This window comes from Chenopodium quinoa, unplaced genomic scaffold (genome assembly GCF_001683475.1).
Source record: "Chenopodium quinoa cultivar QQ74 unplaced genomic scaffold, ASM168347v1, whole genome shotgun sequence".
In the NCBI taxonomy this organism is placed as follows: Eukaryota; Viridiplantae; Streptophyta; class Magnoliopsida; order Caryophyllales; family Amaranthaceae; genus Chenopodium; species Chenopodium quinoa.
The window spans coordinates 8797950-8810705 of record NW_018743920.1 but is presented as its reverse complement, the minus strand read 5'-3'; the positions used below and the strand labels follow the sequence as shown (position 1 = coordinate 8810705).

Below are 12756 nucleotides of genomic sequence, written 5' to 3'. Positions count from 1 at the left end.
TTCAATATCCACACATTTTCATTTTCACTTTCTCTCTCTTTAAAAAAAAATCAAATTCCAGTTTTTCAACGTTCTCTCTCTATAACCAAAAATGTCAGGAAGAGGAAAGGGAGGCAAGGGTTTGGGAAAGGGAGGAGCAAAGCGTCACAGGAAAGTTCTTCGTGATAACATCCAAGGAATTACGAAGCCTGCTATTCGTCGTCTTGCTCGAAGAGGCGGTGTTAAGCGTATCAGTGGTCTGATCTACGAAGAGACACGTGGCGTCCTTAAGATCTTTTTGGAGAATGTGATTCGTGATGCTGTGACTTACACTGAGCATGCGAGGAGGAAGACGGTGACTGCCATGGATGTTGTGTATGCTCTCAAGAGGCAAGGAAGGACTCTTTATGGTTTCGGTGGTTAGGCTGAGTTTAATTTGGGGTTTCTAGGGTTTGGGGGGATAAATTGGGGGAAATGTGGTTGATAAGTACTTTCTGGGTTTGGTGAAATTAGTGTTTAGAATTTGTAGATCTTTTGTGTTTTGATGGTTTTTATTAGGTATGTAGTGGTGGTGTTTTGCTTGTAATTGTTGGTTATGATTAAATGAAATGAATATCTCGTTCAATCTATTCTTTGTGTTCAGCCATTAAATTGCTGTTTGCATTCTTAATTTCGCACTAATTTTTTGTTTTCTGAACTATTCTGCGAATTTTTTTATATGGTTGGTAGATTTTTAAATGTTTTCCAATCTATTGAAGTTCAATTTTCTGGTCTGATTGCTTGTTATTTAGGGTTTGATTCTGGAATGCTGAAAACTTTGAGCTGAGTTTAACCACATTTTGAAGTTATAATTTGACCTAAATTTACGCAGTTCTTAATTATGCGATGATTTGGGATAAATCAAGTGATTAGGGTACATCATTTTGTGATGCTTGATTAGGGATAAATTATATTTTGTCTGTAGGTGCGTATGTGTCGCAAGTAAATGTCATTGCAAATGGTGAATTTTCTAAGTTTGTTTAGGAGGTGTTGAATAAGGTTTCTGGGTTGTAAGTTAACAGATAAAAGCAGATTAATGCCATGACATTTTAGGTAGTTGGAAAATGTCAAACTCAGTAAATTTTCCGTGCAGTATATGTCTCAATGTAAAAATGATAATAAATTATTGAAGCTACTGAAAATTGTCTTTGATTATAATCATTTCAGAGGAAGCATTGTAGATTTTGATTACCAGAAAGTTGAAACCGAGGTTAACATTTTGAGCAAAACTAATCAATAATGTCGATGAAAAATTGATATGAAAAACTTCATATATTGATATCGAAAATGAACAAATAGGGGAACAGCTCCCTTTAATTATTTTTAACACAAAGGATAAAACAAAATGGTAAGAACTAAGCAATCCTCTACTTTTGAAAAACACTCACAAAAACGCTCACTTCGCGAACTTTTCTTTTACAGATTCCACCCTTTTTCACCCCGCCTATAAGACTCAAAGTTGCCATATTCATTTCTTGGGAACTCCGAGCCTTAGGCGGAAGTCTTCTTCCATAAGCGGGAGTCCTTCCCTTAATTTCACCTTTGGCTCCCAACCAAGCAATTCCTTAGCTGATGTGATGTCTGGCTTCCTCTGTCTTGGGTCATCGGGGGTGTTCTCCACCGAGATTATCTTCACATCTGGATTAATCAGCTGCAAAACATAGCCAGAAAACATGACATAAATATTCCATCCATCGACAAAACACGAAGCCAAGGACCACATGCATATTCAGAAACTCAATTGTATATCCTACTATCCTTTACTGTTTACTCAACATACAATATGAATGCGCAATTGTGCTGTGCAAACTTCCAATAATAATTCAACTTTGGGATGAAGTAGAACAATGAAGGACATCAACACATAAAGCTCAAACAATATTGCCAGCCAGACATTAAGCCCCTTCTCTAGAAACACTAACCATACTGGAGGAGGCCCATGATCTAACCATACAATACACTATCAACATTCATCACGCAAATAGGTTGCAATTTTCTTTCTTTTTTTTTTTCCACACTCGTACACTACAGAGTATAAAGTGAAATACAATATTTGCATTAAATGCTTCAACAAGTGAGTCAATGACGAGCTTAATCAATTTAAGTTGATCTGTATGCAGAAATGTTAAGAGTAATCAAACAATGAAATTGCAATTATGGGCCCAGCCACCGCAAATGACACTTATCTAGATTAAGGTTGATGTATATGGAGTAAAATAATTGTTCTTTTACAAGATTTAATGCTTATATAAGGATTCACATGAAGTGCAACACACTCAAGGGCATAGGTAAGAGCAACAATATAATTTTTCAACGTACCTCTTTCACAGTCTCAGCAAGTTCAAGCATGGTGAATTCACCTAAATACCAGCAAAGGAGTTAGCAATAATATTTTTTAATAGAGAACCAAACAAAATCAAGAAAATATACTAGTGATGCATCATTACCAGGGTTGCCAATGTTGATTGGCCCGGTGTGTTCTCCTTCCATCAGTCTGATAAGACCATCAACCTGAAGTACAATTGATTGTTTTCAAGAAACAATTACTTGTGGATCTAAGAGAAGATAGATATATATAATCCTCAACACAAAAAACAATCACGCACCATGTCAGACACGAAACAGAAACTACGAGTCTGAGTTCCAGGAGCCTGAACTGTCAGTGGTTCATCCCTGCACAACGAAATATAGTGGTACAAAAAACATAAAAATATTGGCCAATTTGATATCATAATTGACATCCAATAGATGATGCAATAACATGAATAGAGAATCATGAAGGACTAGCAATTCAAACATCTGCCCGCTCAAGTTTCAACCCAGATATATCTTAAATACTTCGATGGCTAATCAGATTTCTAAATGCGGGCTTAAAGTTAAATTCGGACCCTATCTATGAGACTACAACATAAGAGTTGCATCAAAATTTGCCAAACTTCTAGAAAGGTGTAAACCACTACAGGATATTAGCTAACCTAAGTGCTTGAGCAATGAAGTTGCTGACAACACGGCCATCGTCGATGTTCATCCGAGGCCCATAAGTATTGAAAATTCGGGCCACACGAATTTCTGTTTCACAATGCAATGGAAAAACAGCTCAAAATCTAGATCTTTCTAAAAAGAGCTAAATCAGAAAAGGTAACAAGCATACCAATCCCGTGTTGCCTGTGATAATCAAACATCAAGGTTTCAGCTACACGTTTTCCCTCATCATAACAACTCCTAACTCCTGTTAGCCAAAATAATATACAAATTTAGTTCTCAAAATAGAATGTATTGTTAAAATGTCCTGCATCCAAAGATCATTTCAGCAAGTATTTAAACAGTGTAAGTGCATACCAATTGGGTTAACATTTCCCCAATAAGTTTCAGGTTGAGGATGGACAAGGGGATCACCATACACCTCTGATGTTGAAGTAAGCAAAATCCTGCAGTGTACAGAAGCAAAAGAGAGATGGTAAAACTAATTGCATGTTACTTGTTACATATAGCCACACTGATGTAGAAAAAACAACCCCACAAACCTGGCTCCAACACGCTTGGCAAGTCCTAGCATATTCAAAGTACCCATCACATTTGTCTTGATTGTCTGTCAGATGTCAAATGTACAGATTTAATAACTGTCTAATGCCAAATGAAAGGGAGAAAAACTCACTGATTCACACATCATAAAATCTTATTATGGCCATCAAAGCAGCATTACAATTTTTAAAAAATCAGCAATTTTAAACAGTTTAGTATTGAGTGTCACAAGCAATCTTCAGAATTCACGTAACATAGTTAGAATGTACTGTATCATACTCCACAAGTCTTACTAAGCAACCCTTTAATTACATATGATCATAAACTGTCAATTAACTGCCCTAATACAGGAAATTTAATACGTGTGAGACCGTGAGCTAGAGTAACCGTCATGGTGTAGGCATTCTGGCACGTAAAACTTACTGAGCTTATTGACAATTGAGTACTGAAAGAAAAACTAAATTCTTTATGAAAAATGGTTCAATAGGTCATAACATGCGTAGCTGCCACCTACCAAATTCCATGAGGAGCACAGTGCTACAAGATAAAACTTGGATCAGAGGAAGCTGTATTGGGCTTGGCAAGGAATTAAAAATAATTTGACCATTTTAAAACATACATATATAATAAGCTGTTATGTACCATTTGAGCACAGAACACCACATAGAAACAAGCCTCAGAGTTCAGAGAAAGGCTGCTATTTGAGTTTTGAGGGAAGCTAAAGATATTGTGAATTTGTGATTTTAAGAATGTAAAAATTGTAACAAGTTCATCCTACACTACCACGTCATAAGTATAGGTGAAAAAAATTGTCACAAGTCTGCCCTAAACTAGCATGTCATTAGTGTGGGTGATAAAATGAATTCAAAAATGCGGAGGCATTTCTGACTATTCTGAGGATAAATCAGCAGACACAGTTATTTGCTGAGGCATTTCTGACAATAAATCAGCAGACACATAATTTTTACTGACAGCATAGTGAACTTCTGGAATATTACGTCCAAAATTGGACCCAAAAATCAATATGAATCATATGCTTCTCAAATAGGTGTCAAATAGTGGAAGCAGAAGTTCAAGCCAATTGCACATTTAAGAGGTCCAACAACAAATGAGAAAATTAGATTAAACCTATACTTACTTTTACAGGGTTGTGCTTGTAAAATATCGGTGATGCAGGACATGCAAGGTGATATATCTGATCAACCTCAATTAGTAATGGCTCTGTAACATCTGCAGACCAAAAAAAAAAAAAAAAATATAAAAAAAAAAAATTTATGAAACTTACAGACATAACTAGCAAAAATATTACAACACTTTCAATAGAACATGCACAGGATGAAGTACAATAATGAACTCTCTGAGTGAAGATGTAAAAATGTCGATATTTACACTAATGTCATTTGGCTAGCTGACTTATTAAAGACTAAGATAACATTAACATAGGAGGGATATTTTAAATGCTAAATAATTTCCAGAGGCATATTAAACACCGCAGAAAGAGAAACAACAGACACAGAAGGCAGCCAACACAGTTAGAGGGCTGCACCACGTTTATGAAAAAAGAGCAACTTTGCTAAATTTCCACAATGTCCATCAATTGGGAAAAAAAACACCCTACTGCTCTATCTTAATTTTCAACAATCAAACAGGGAATTACCCTCCGAATTATTCATACAACATAAGGTTCTTAGATTTAAGGCAAATTAAAGTTAATCATACAGCATACGTGATGATCAAAAATAGATTAACAAGATTAATACCATGACGGATCAGCTCAAACCTCGGGTGTCCAATCCATTTCCTAAGGTTGTCCTTTGAACCAGTAAAGTAGTTATCAACAACAATCACCTGTTAAGACATCAAAAATCAAATTATATTAACCGTGTGAGACAAGATGAGCACTTTCCTATCTACCCACCTCCATTTCCCCTCAAAGAAACAAGAACAAGAACAAGAGCAAGAAAAAGAGGAAACATGCATTATGCACTAAGATTGCTGTATCTTTTCCCTTCATTGATCATTAGTCGATAGAAAAGAAGCAAGTAGGGGAAACATGCTCACCTCATTCTTTTCATTTTCCATCAATCTATCCACCAGGTGGGAGCCAATAAATCCTGCTCCTCCCGTGATCAAAATTCTCATGTTTGACTGCCATCACAAGACACAAAAAGTAATGCATTTAGTAAAAATCTGAAAAAAATGCCAATACCCTCTCTTCTACCACAACATCTCGACAACCATCACAGTCCCTCATTCATGATCAAATTGAAACTCTACTAAGTACGGTACATTGCTTCATCATCAGCATTGCACAACAAAAATCAAGTTCATCAGTCATCATCATACTATTACTATGACAAAGCGAGAGCACTACGGACTTACAATCACAACAATAATTGATTGATCATTCAGTAAAAACAAAAACATAACAAACCATTCACATTACCCTTCTCCAAATGGATACAATCAACATAGCACATCAAAGTACAACCAACATTTTCCCTAGTGGACAACATTGTTGCATTACTACCCACATCCTGTATAACAAATTGGAGATCAACCCACTACAAGATCCACTCTTTATCATCCAAATCAAAGATACCAATCATAACATTTTACTCAAATTGCAAAAACCAATAAAGTACAATAGTAATAAAAAAAATCCCTATATATTAATAAAAATTACCTGAAAAAATTTAGAATTTCTCAAAGGAGAAGGTGGTGGAGGTGGCTTGGTACCTGATTGCTTCTCTCCGTTGGATGCCATTTCTCAGATCTCCCACTCAATCAATTTAATGACAACCTAAAACACAAAAGAACAGAAAATTTATGATGACAATTAATTTAATGGGGTCCAGAAAAAACCACCTAAGCAAAACTTTTATATTTATAAAATAGAAAAATAGAAAATTATAAAAGGGGAAAATTGGGAATTTCTAATGAAAATTAAAAAACATAAGAGGGGGAGCAAAAAAAGTACTTTGGACTGAAAGCAAGAATGAAACCCTAATTTATAACTTGCGATTGATGAAAATAAGAAGATCAAAGAAAGGAGTATTTATAGTGTGATAAACAAAAATAAATAGTATGATCCACAATTCAGAAACTTCCCCTACCAAACGTCGCCAAACTCACATGCCAGAGGAGAGAGAAAGCGCGATATTTACGCAATTTGATTAATTTAAATTAAAATCCCAAAATTGAACAAGAAAAAGATTTAAAATTGAGGGCTTTTTTCATAGTTAGCTTCAAATTCAAGAAAAGGTCGGGAACACCAATCAATATCATGATTATGATTGCTATGCTAACAATAAGAAGACATTGAAATTACGCCTAACTTAGAGTGACAACTACTTGTTCATAATAATAATAATTATAGTTATCAAATAAAGATCCTTTTTTTAAGATTAAAATTCAGAGGTTTCTTACCAGATTTTGGCAGTGTGAAATTCAGGAAAAGGGGAGAAATTATTGAGAGAAAAGATGAAGAATTGACATAAATTACGAGAGATTGTGATGGAAGATGTGAAAACGTGAGAAGATATGCTTAAGGGATCCTAAAACAATGCAATACCAAACTGTTGAGTCTTGACTCTTGACTGACCCCCTTTTTGATGTGAATCTGGCTTCTTTCAGTTTCCTATTGGAAAATTAGGAAAAATCGATTTCTTTCTTCTTTTTTTTTTTTTTTTTTTGGGAGGGATTAAAAAAAAAAAAAAGTGAGTTGGCTATAAAAAAAATTCTTTATCTAAATTTCACTTATCCAATTATAGAATTTTATTGTACTTTTTTATATTTTATAAATTATAGGATACGGTAAATCATTATCTTTTCTAAACTTATTTTTATCCTTATCAAATCTTATATACGTGGTAAATTATTACTATTATATCATCTTCATTGAAATTATTGTCCATATCTCATATCATTTGAATCTATCTAAACTTATCAAACAAAAAAATAAGATCATGATCTCACGATAATAAGACTTTATTTACCCCTAATAGATTGTATAACTGGTAAAAGCATACTAGCATAGTAGCATAGCTGCATAGAAAGTGCAAAAAAAGTTAATTAAGTAATATTGTCAAATTGTGATCTATGTTTGTATGATTTTTATTTTTTCATGGGTAAAACCATCAAAGTAGAATAGGAAAAGCATGATCATCCTCGTGCATGATTTATTAGGCCGTCTTTGTCCAGCCAGCATGCTCATACTAGTTGTTGGAGTAGATGTGAATTCTTCCCATACAACCTAATTAAGCTCATAACTAAACATTATTGGAAAAATACTTGTTAAGCACTTATGTTAGTTTGGTGACTATACCTTCCATTTCTTATAGATCTAATATTCTAATATATATTTCAAAGTATCCAACACATACTTTAAGCTGTATAATAGTAGGTTTTATTTAGGGTTTTTTTTTTTTTATTTATTTTTTCAATTTTATTTTTTTTTACCCTCCTAAAATCAATTTTCTATGATATAGCTTTTATGTTTACCACGATTATGAATGGTGTTATTTAAATTATACTCCCTCTATTGTTTGTCAAGTAATTTTAGCTATAAGATCGAGATTATAACTTTGGTAGTTAAAATTTAATCTAAATTATAAATATGTATATGTTATATTTGAAAAGTATACTATCATCAAATTTTGTATCTTGCCTTTTTCAAATACGGAATATAGAAATAAACTTTCATCTTGCACATAGATCGATGATAGGAAAATTTGCCGATTACAGCCATTTAAAGTTTGTATTTTGCAAATTGCAGCCATTTTTTTAAAGAAATTGCAGCCCAAAAGTACTAATAAATTGTAAATTGCAACCCAATTCAACTTTTTCATCGACGTGCCGAAAAATATTCCGTTAAGGTTTTAGGAGCTATTTAAATCTTTAAGAAACCAAATTGAGCTTGGAATTTACAAAAAATTAAACGTAAGGGGCCTCGTTTTCACGGCAAAAAATAGTTGCACACAAATCGATATATTTTTTACACGCAAAACGAGGTACTTACGTGATTTTCTTGCCAATTCCGAGCTCAATTTAGATCCTTAAGGGTTGAAATGACCTCTAAAACCTAAACGGAACATTTTTCGGCACGCAAATCGGTGAAAAAATTAAATTGAGTTGCAATTTACGATTTATTAGTAATTTTGGGTTGCAATTTGCAATTTTTTTTTAAATGACTATAATTTACAAAATACAAACTTTAAATGATTACAATTGACAAATTTTCCTTTTTTTCAAAATTGAAAAGGGAAAAAATACTGGAGTGAAACACAATAGCCAGAAAAGTTAACAAACAAATAAGTTAACGATAACACTAAAGTGGCTGTAGTTTAGTGGTTAGAATTCCACGTTGTGGCCGTGGAGACCTGGGCTCGAATCCCAGCAGCCACACTTTTATTTATTCATTTTTTAAAATAAATTTCAAAAAAATAATTAAAAAAGAAGTATAATTCTGGCTGAAATTGAAATACAAATAATAAGATATGATATTCAAAACTGTTGGTATTAGTCTTCAGAAAAAAAAAAAAAAAAAAAAAAAAAAACTGTATGGTATTATTTGAGCTAGCAGAACATTGTCAAGATTTTACACCCAAAATATATGGTAGTATGATCCAACAATGCAATGATTTTCTAGCTACCACTTTCTATGAAACTAAAGGAAATTGATAGAGAATATACTCTATCAGAAAAAAAAAAAAAGTTGTTAGAAGATACAGTTTAATGTACTTTACATACATTTATAACAAAACTTCATTATTTTGCGAAGACAAGATAAAGTTTTTTTTTTTTTTTTTTTTTTTAAAATTTAGTAAATTCATATCAATCGTATAATGCATGAATTTTACAAGACATCTCATGTAGATTTATTTGACTAGTAGGATTTTCCCACTGAACAAGTTCCTTAATTCCTTTCTCAACCTCTTTTGTTTCCCTCATCAAACAGCTTAAGCAAAATCCAAGTGCACTTAAACTCATGATAGTTTGACCCTTGATCTCTTCCTCTCCCTCAGGGAACTCGATTTCTTCGAATACTTCCTTGGAATGATCAAGGTACGAGCTTATGAATTTCTCCATATCTTTCTCACCCAAGTTCATTAATGGAAAGTTGGCCGATTTTCCCACCTCAAGATCACATGTTTTACCACTTTTGGCAAGGTCTTTTTCAAGTACTATCAATGACTTGATAGAAGCAACCTGTTGGAAGGATTTCATCGAAGTAGCTACCATTTTTACTACATGCCTTAGATCATCGTTGATCCTCTCCAATTCAATGCTTTGGATATGCTCTTCTAGGAACCCAATAGCATGAGCTGTGAAAATCAAGAGATCACCCATTTTCGCGAAAGGGCCCATCAACTTCCTATAACAAGCAGTATGGAATGGCAAATACCAAAAATTTGGCTCTGCCTCAGCCTCACCAACATATTTGTCTAGCTCATTCACTTGAGCTTTGATGCTTTTCGCCTTCTCAAGTAACTCGGCCTTGGAGGTTGTAACGAGATCAATAGAGGAGATCGAATCCTCGAGTGTCCCTAGAGTCTTGGTAAGTTGAACTTTGGCTAGGGTGGCTCCTCTCGTGGGGTGTAACAACAAATCAATAACAATAGAACAGGACAAACCGATGAAGGTTTCCACTATTCTAGCTATAGCAAAATCCGATGGTGGGCCAAAATTTCTTCGGCCCAAAATCAAAATTGCACCAATAACCGCAGAAACAGCACCTGCTTGACCATACATTTTGCTCTGTTGAAGAAAACTGGTGAAAATGAACCAAGGAAGAAGTGATATGAACCTTATTTGTACAAATCTTTCAAAAATAAAACAGCCTAATACTCCATATACATTGCCAATGACTGTCCCTTGGAACTTAACATTGGCAACTTTGAATGTGGCTTCCCTAGCTGCTGCAAAACTCACAGCTACAGGAAGCCCAGACCAGTATCCATTGGGCTTACTGTAATAAAGCCCAAATAACACGGCAAAGCCCAACGATAGCGAGCAATTTATTGCTATAGTAAGTCTTTCTTTAGCAGTGGGCCAATTCTTGGCCCAAACACTTTTGAAAGAAAGCCCATTTAGGTGATCATTGTTTTTATTTAGGTGTTGTTGGTTCTTTTTTTGAGGGGTGTTTTGGTCAGTTTTTTGTTGATTTGGACGGATGGTCATGGCCCTTGACTGAGAGTGTAGGAGTTTCATACAGAAGAAGAAGAAATAAGAGGGTAAATCTTTTTCATTTGATGGCGGTGTTTCGAGTTTTTGAAGGAAGCCCATAACTTGTCCTTCAGTAGATTCTGGGACAGTTATTGTTTCACTAGGTGTATGGCTCTTAAGTTGGTGTAAATTTTGGCTTATTTCACCTTCTATTAAGTCCATACCGTCTTTCAATTGTTCATCAACAATCGAAATAGGAACTTGTGTGGTGCTTAGCGCGATATCCATCCCTCTTAGTGGCGTCTCTAGTTCCTGAAATCGGTCCCCTGGGTTCGTACAATAAGGTCTAATAAACTTCAAGGGAAATCTCTCCCACTGCATGCTTTCCTGCTCAAATATAATGAAAAAAAATATTAGTCTTATTGATTATCTTATAGCTTATTTAATTCATTCGATTATTTCATAGTATGAAAAGGTTATCTTACTTGTTTGGATTTAATGCACTGGATAAATTTCTTTGCTTTACCAGCCAAACACCTTGTTTGAGAGATTAATGCTTGAGAAGATACATCATCTTCAGCACAAAATGCCTTGACAAACAGCTTTAGCCTATCTGTCGCGTTCTCTACAAATAATTTGCTATTTTTTGTCACCTGTATTACATACATAAACACTTTTCTTAGTATAATTACCATATATACACAATTATATTACAAGGGAAAAAAAAAGGATTAAATTGCTACTACTATTGTTAGTATAATTAATTAGCAACAAGTATCATGAATTTCATCTGTAAAATAAGTAAGACTTTATCATGAATGAGTATAATTTACCTGGGTGGAAGCAAGGTGAGGGTAAGGAAGCAATAGTGCTAAGAAACAAGCGACAGCACCAACGGCGGTGCTAGCAGCAACATGGACAGGATGCATGACAGCATCAAACTGATGAGCATTGATGTAACCAACAACATAGATGATGATAAGTTGGCCTAAAGCAATCCTCTTGGCCACACCATGGGTGGATTGAGGCAACGCGATAAAGAAAGCAGCAATAGCAACGACCAAAGAGGTAGATGCCTCGGTAAGGCTAGCAGGTCCTCCTATGAGCCAGAGGCACAAAATAGCAGGGCAAACAGTTTGAAGAGTAGCATAAAATGCAAGCCAAAGACCTCGGATGGTGTCTCCTAGGGTAGCATTGGTAATAATAAGAATCATCGCGACATAAGAAAATGCAGGGAATGTTACTTCCCTCTTGAAAGAGGCAGGGCCATAGAGGGTTAAGCACCCTACTATAATGCAAGCCAAAGCTGTTCTTGAGGCCGCGACTAGGCCTGATTTCCAAAACTCGCATGTTCTCTTAGATTGCACGGTGCTAAACATGGTTGTTCTCGTAGCTAGCATCAATCGATGTTAATTAATCTAATCTTGCTTAGCTAGATCACAAAATATAAGCGATTTTGTTATTGGTTGAAGATTCAAATAAAGTGATCTAGAGAAACAAATTAAATGAAGAGAGGAGGCTTGGCCTTGGAACTTAGCTTGAGAGGAATGAATTACAGAGGGGGTATTTGTAGGAATATATAACATGTTAGTTGTTTTAGTGGTAAACAATCTATAGTGACATTTCTTTTGTGGGACCCACCTGGTTGCAACAGACCAGTTACAACTTTTTTTTATAAATTTTTATATATATAAAAAAAATAAAGAAAATCCATTATAAATAAATTAAGTAAATAAATAATTAGTATAGCTTTTTTTTAGAAAATGTTGTATTTTGCTGACCGAAGTTCCTGTTTTAATTTAATTAGCATCAACTTGGATAGATAGATAAGTCGAATCACGTATAAAATACTTGTACTACAATTTTTTTTTTTTTTTTTTTTTTTTTTTTTTTTTTTTTTTTTTTTTAAAAATCCAATCCTTTGAAATTGGCGGTTGAAGAATTGGATCCTCTACTCTCCAATGATATTAATGCATCATCTTAAAAGTTGATATATTTACATGAATAATTCACCATGTTGTATCAATGGAATTTTCTGGTTCCATTTAT

The 12756-nt window shown here is 34.4% G+C and overlaps 3 protein-coding genes and 1 non-coding gene across 6 annotated transcripts; 2 read left to right on the top strand and 2 right to left on the bottom strand.

Annotated features, from left to right (window-relative positions):
• LOC110688458 (histone H4) lies at positions 1-608 on the top strand. The gene is made up of 2 exons (XM_021865212.1): positions 1-442; positions 500-608. The coding sequence occupies exon 1, from the start codon at positions 92-94 to the stop codon at positions 401-403; it is 312 nt and encodes a 103-aa protein (XP_021720904.1). The 5' UTR covers positions 1-91; the 3' UTR covers positions 404-442; positions 500-608.
• Positions 609-1258: 650 nt separating this feature from the next.
• Positions 1259-7141, bottom strand: LOC110688456 (UDP-glucuronic acid decarboxylase 5). Of its 3 annotated transcripts, none has more exons than XM_021865210.1 (13): positions 6970-7141; positions 6227-6343; positions 5602-5688; positions 5301-5388; positions 4679-4770; positions 3543-3607; positions 3358-3446; positions 3170-3247; positions 2994-3087; positions 2625-2691; positions 2466-2529; positions 2338-2378; positions 1259-1669 (listed from the first exon to the last, which is right to left on the bottom strand). In XM_021865210.1, exons 2-13 carry the CDS (start codon positions 6305-6307, stop codon positions 1487-1489), a joined length of 1029 nt encoding a protein of 342 aa, XP_021720902.1. In that variant the 5' UTR covers positions 6308-6343; positions 6970-7141; the 3' UTR covers positions 1259-1486. The 3 variants fall into 3 exon arrangements, with proteins under 3 accessions (XP_021720902.1, XP_021720903.1, XP_021720901.1); XM_021865211.1 differs by lacking the exon at positions 6970-7141 and adding an exon at positions 6657-6728; XM_021865209.1 differs by lacking the exon at positions 6970-7141 and adding an exon at positions 6521-6657.
• A 1733-nt stretch (positions 7142-8874) lies between these two features.
• TRNAH-GUG lies at positions 8875-8946 on the top strand. The gene has a single exon. It is a non-coding gene; the product is annotated as a tRNA-His (tRNA).
• A 333-nt stretch (positions 8947-9279) lies between these two features.
• Positions 9280-12267, bottom strand: LOC110688455. Its single transcript, XM_021865208.1, has 3 exons — positions 11541-12267; positions 11193-11360; positions 9280-11094 (listed from the first exon to the last, which is right to left on the bottom strand). The coding sequence occupies exons 1-3, from the start codon at positions 12105-12107 to the stop codon at positions 9376-9378; spliced, it is 2454 nt and encodes an 817-aa protein (XP_021720900.1). The 5' UTR covers positions 12108-12267; the 3' UTR covers positions 9280-9375.
• Positions 12268-12756: the final 489 nt, after the last annotated feature.

Excerpts from the sequence above, each read along its gene's own strand:
- LOC110688455 (XM_021865208.1), bottom strand. The coding sequence starts at position 12,107 with ATGCTAGCTACGAGAACAACCATGTTTAGCACCGTGCAATCTAAGAGA. Across the intron at positions 11,361-11,540 it reads CTCACCTTGCTTCCACCCAG|GTGACAAAAAATAGCAAATT; the intron begins GTAAATTATACT and ends TATGTAATACAG. Across the intron at positions 11,095-11,192 it reads AGTGCATTAAATCCAAACAA|GAAAGCATGCAGTGGGAGAG; the intron begins GTAAGATAACCT and ends ATATTTGAGCAG.
- LOC110688456 (XM_021865210.1), bottom strand. The coding sequence starts at position 6,307 with ATGGCATCCAACGGAGAGAAGCAATCAGGTACCAAGCCACCTCCACCA. Across the intron at positions 3,608-4,678 it reads ACAAGCACAACCCTGTAAAA|ACAATCAAGACAAATGTGAT; the intron begins GTAAGTATAGGT and ends GACATCTGACAG. Across the intron at positions 3,088-3,169 it reads TCACAGGCAACACGGGATTG|AAATTCGTGTGGCCCGAATT; the intron begins GTATGCTTGTTA and ends ATTGTGAAACAG.
- LOC110688458 (XM_021865212.1), top strand. The coding sequence starts at position 92 with ATGTCAGGAAGAGGAAAGGGAGGCAAGGGTTTGGGAAAGGGAGGAGCA.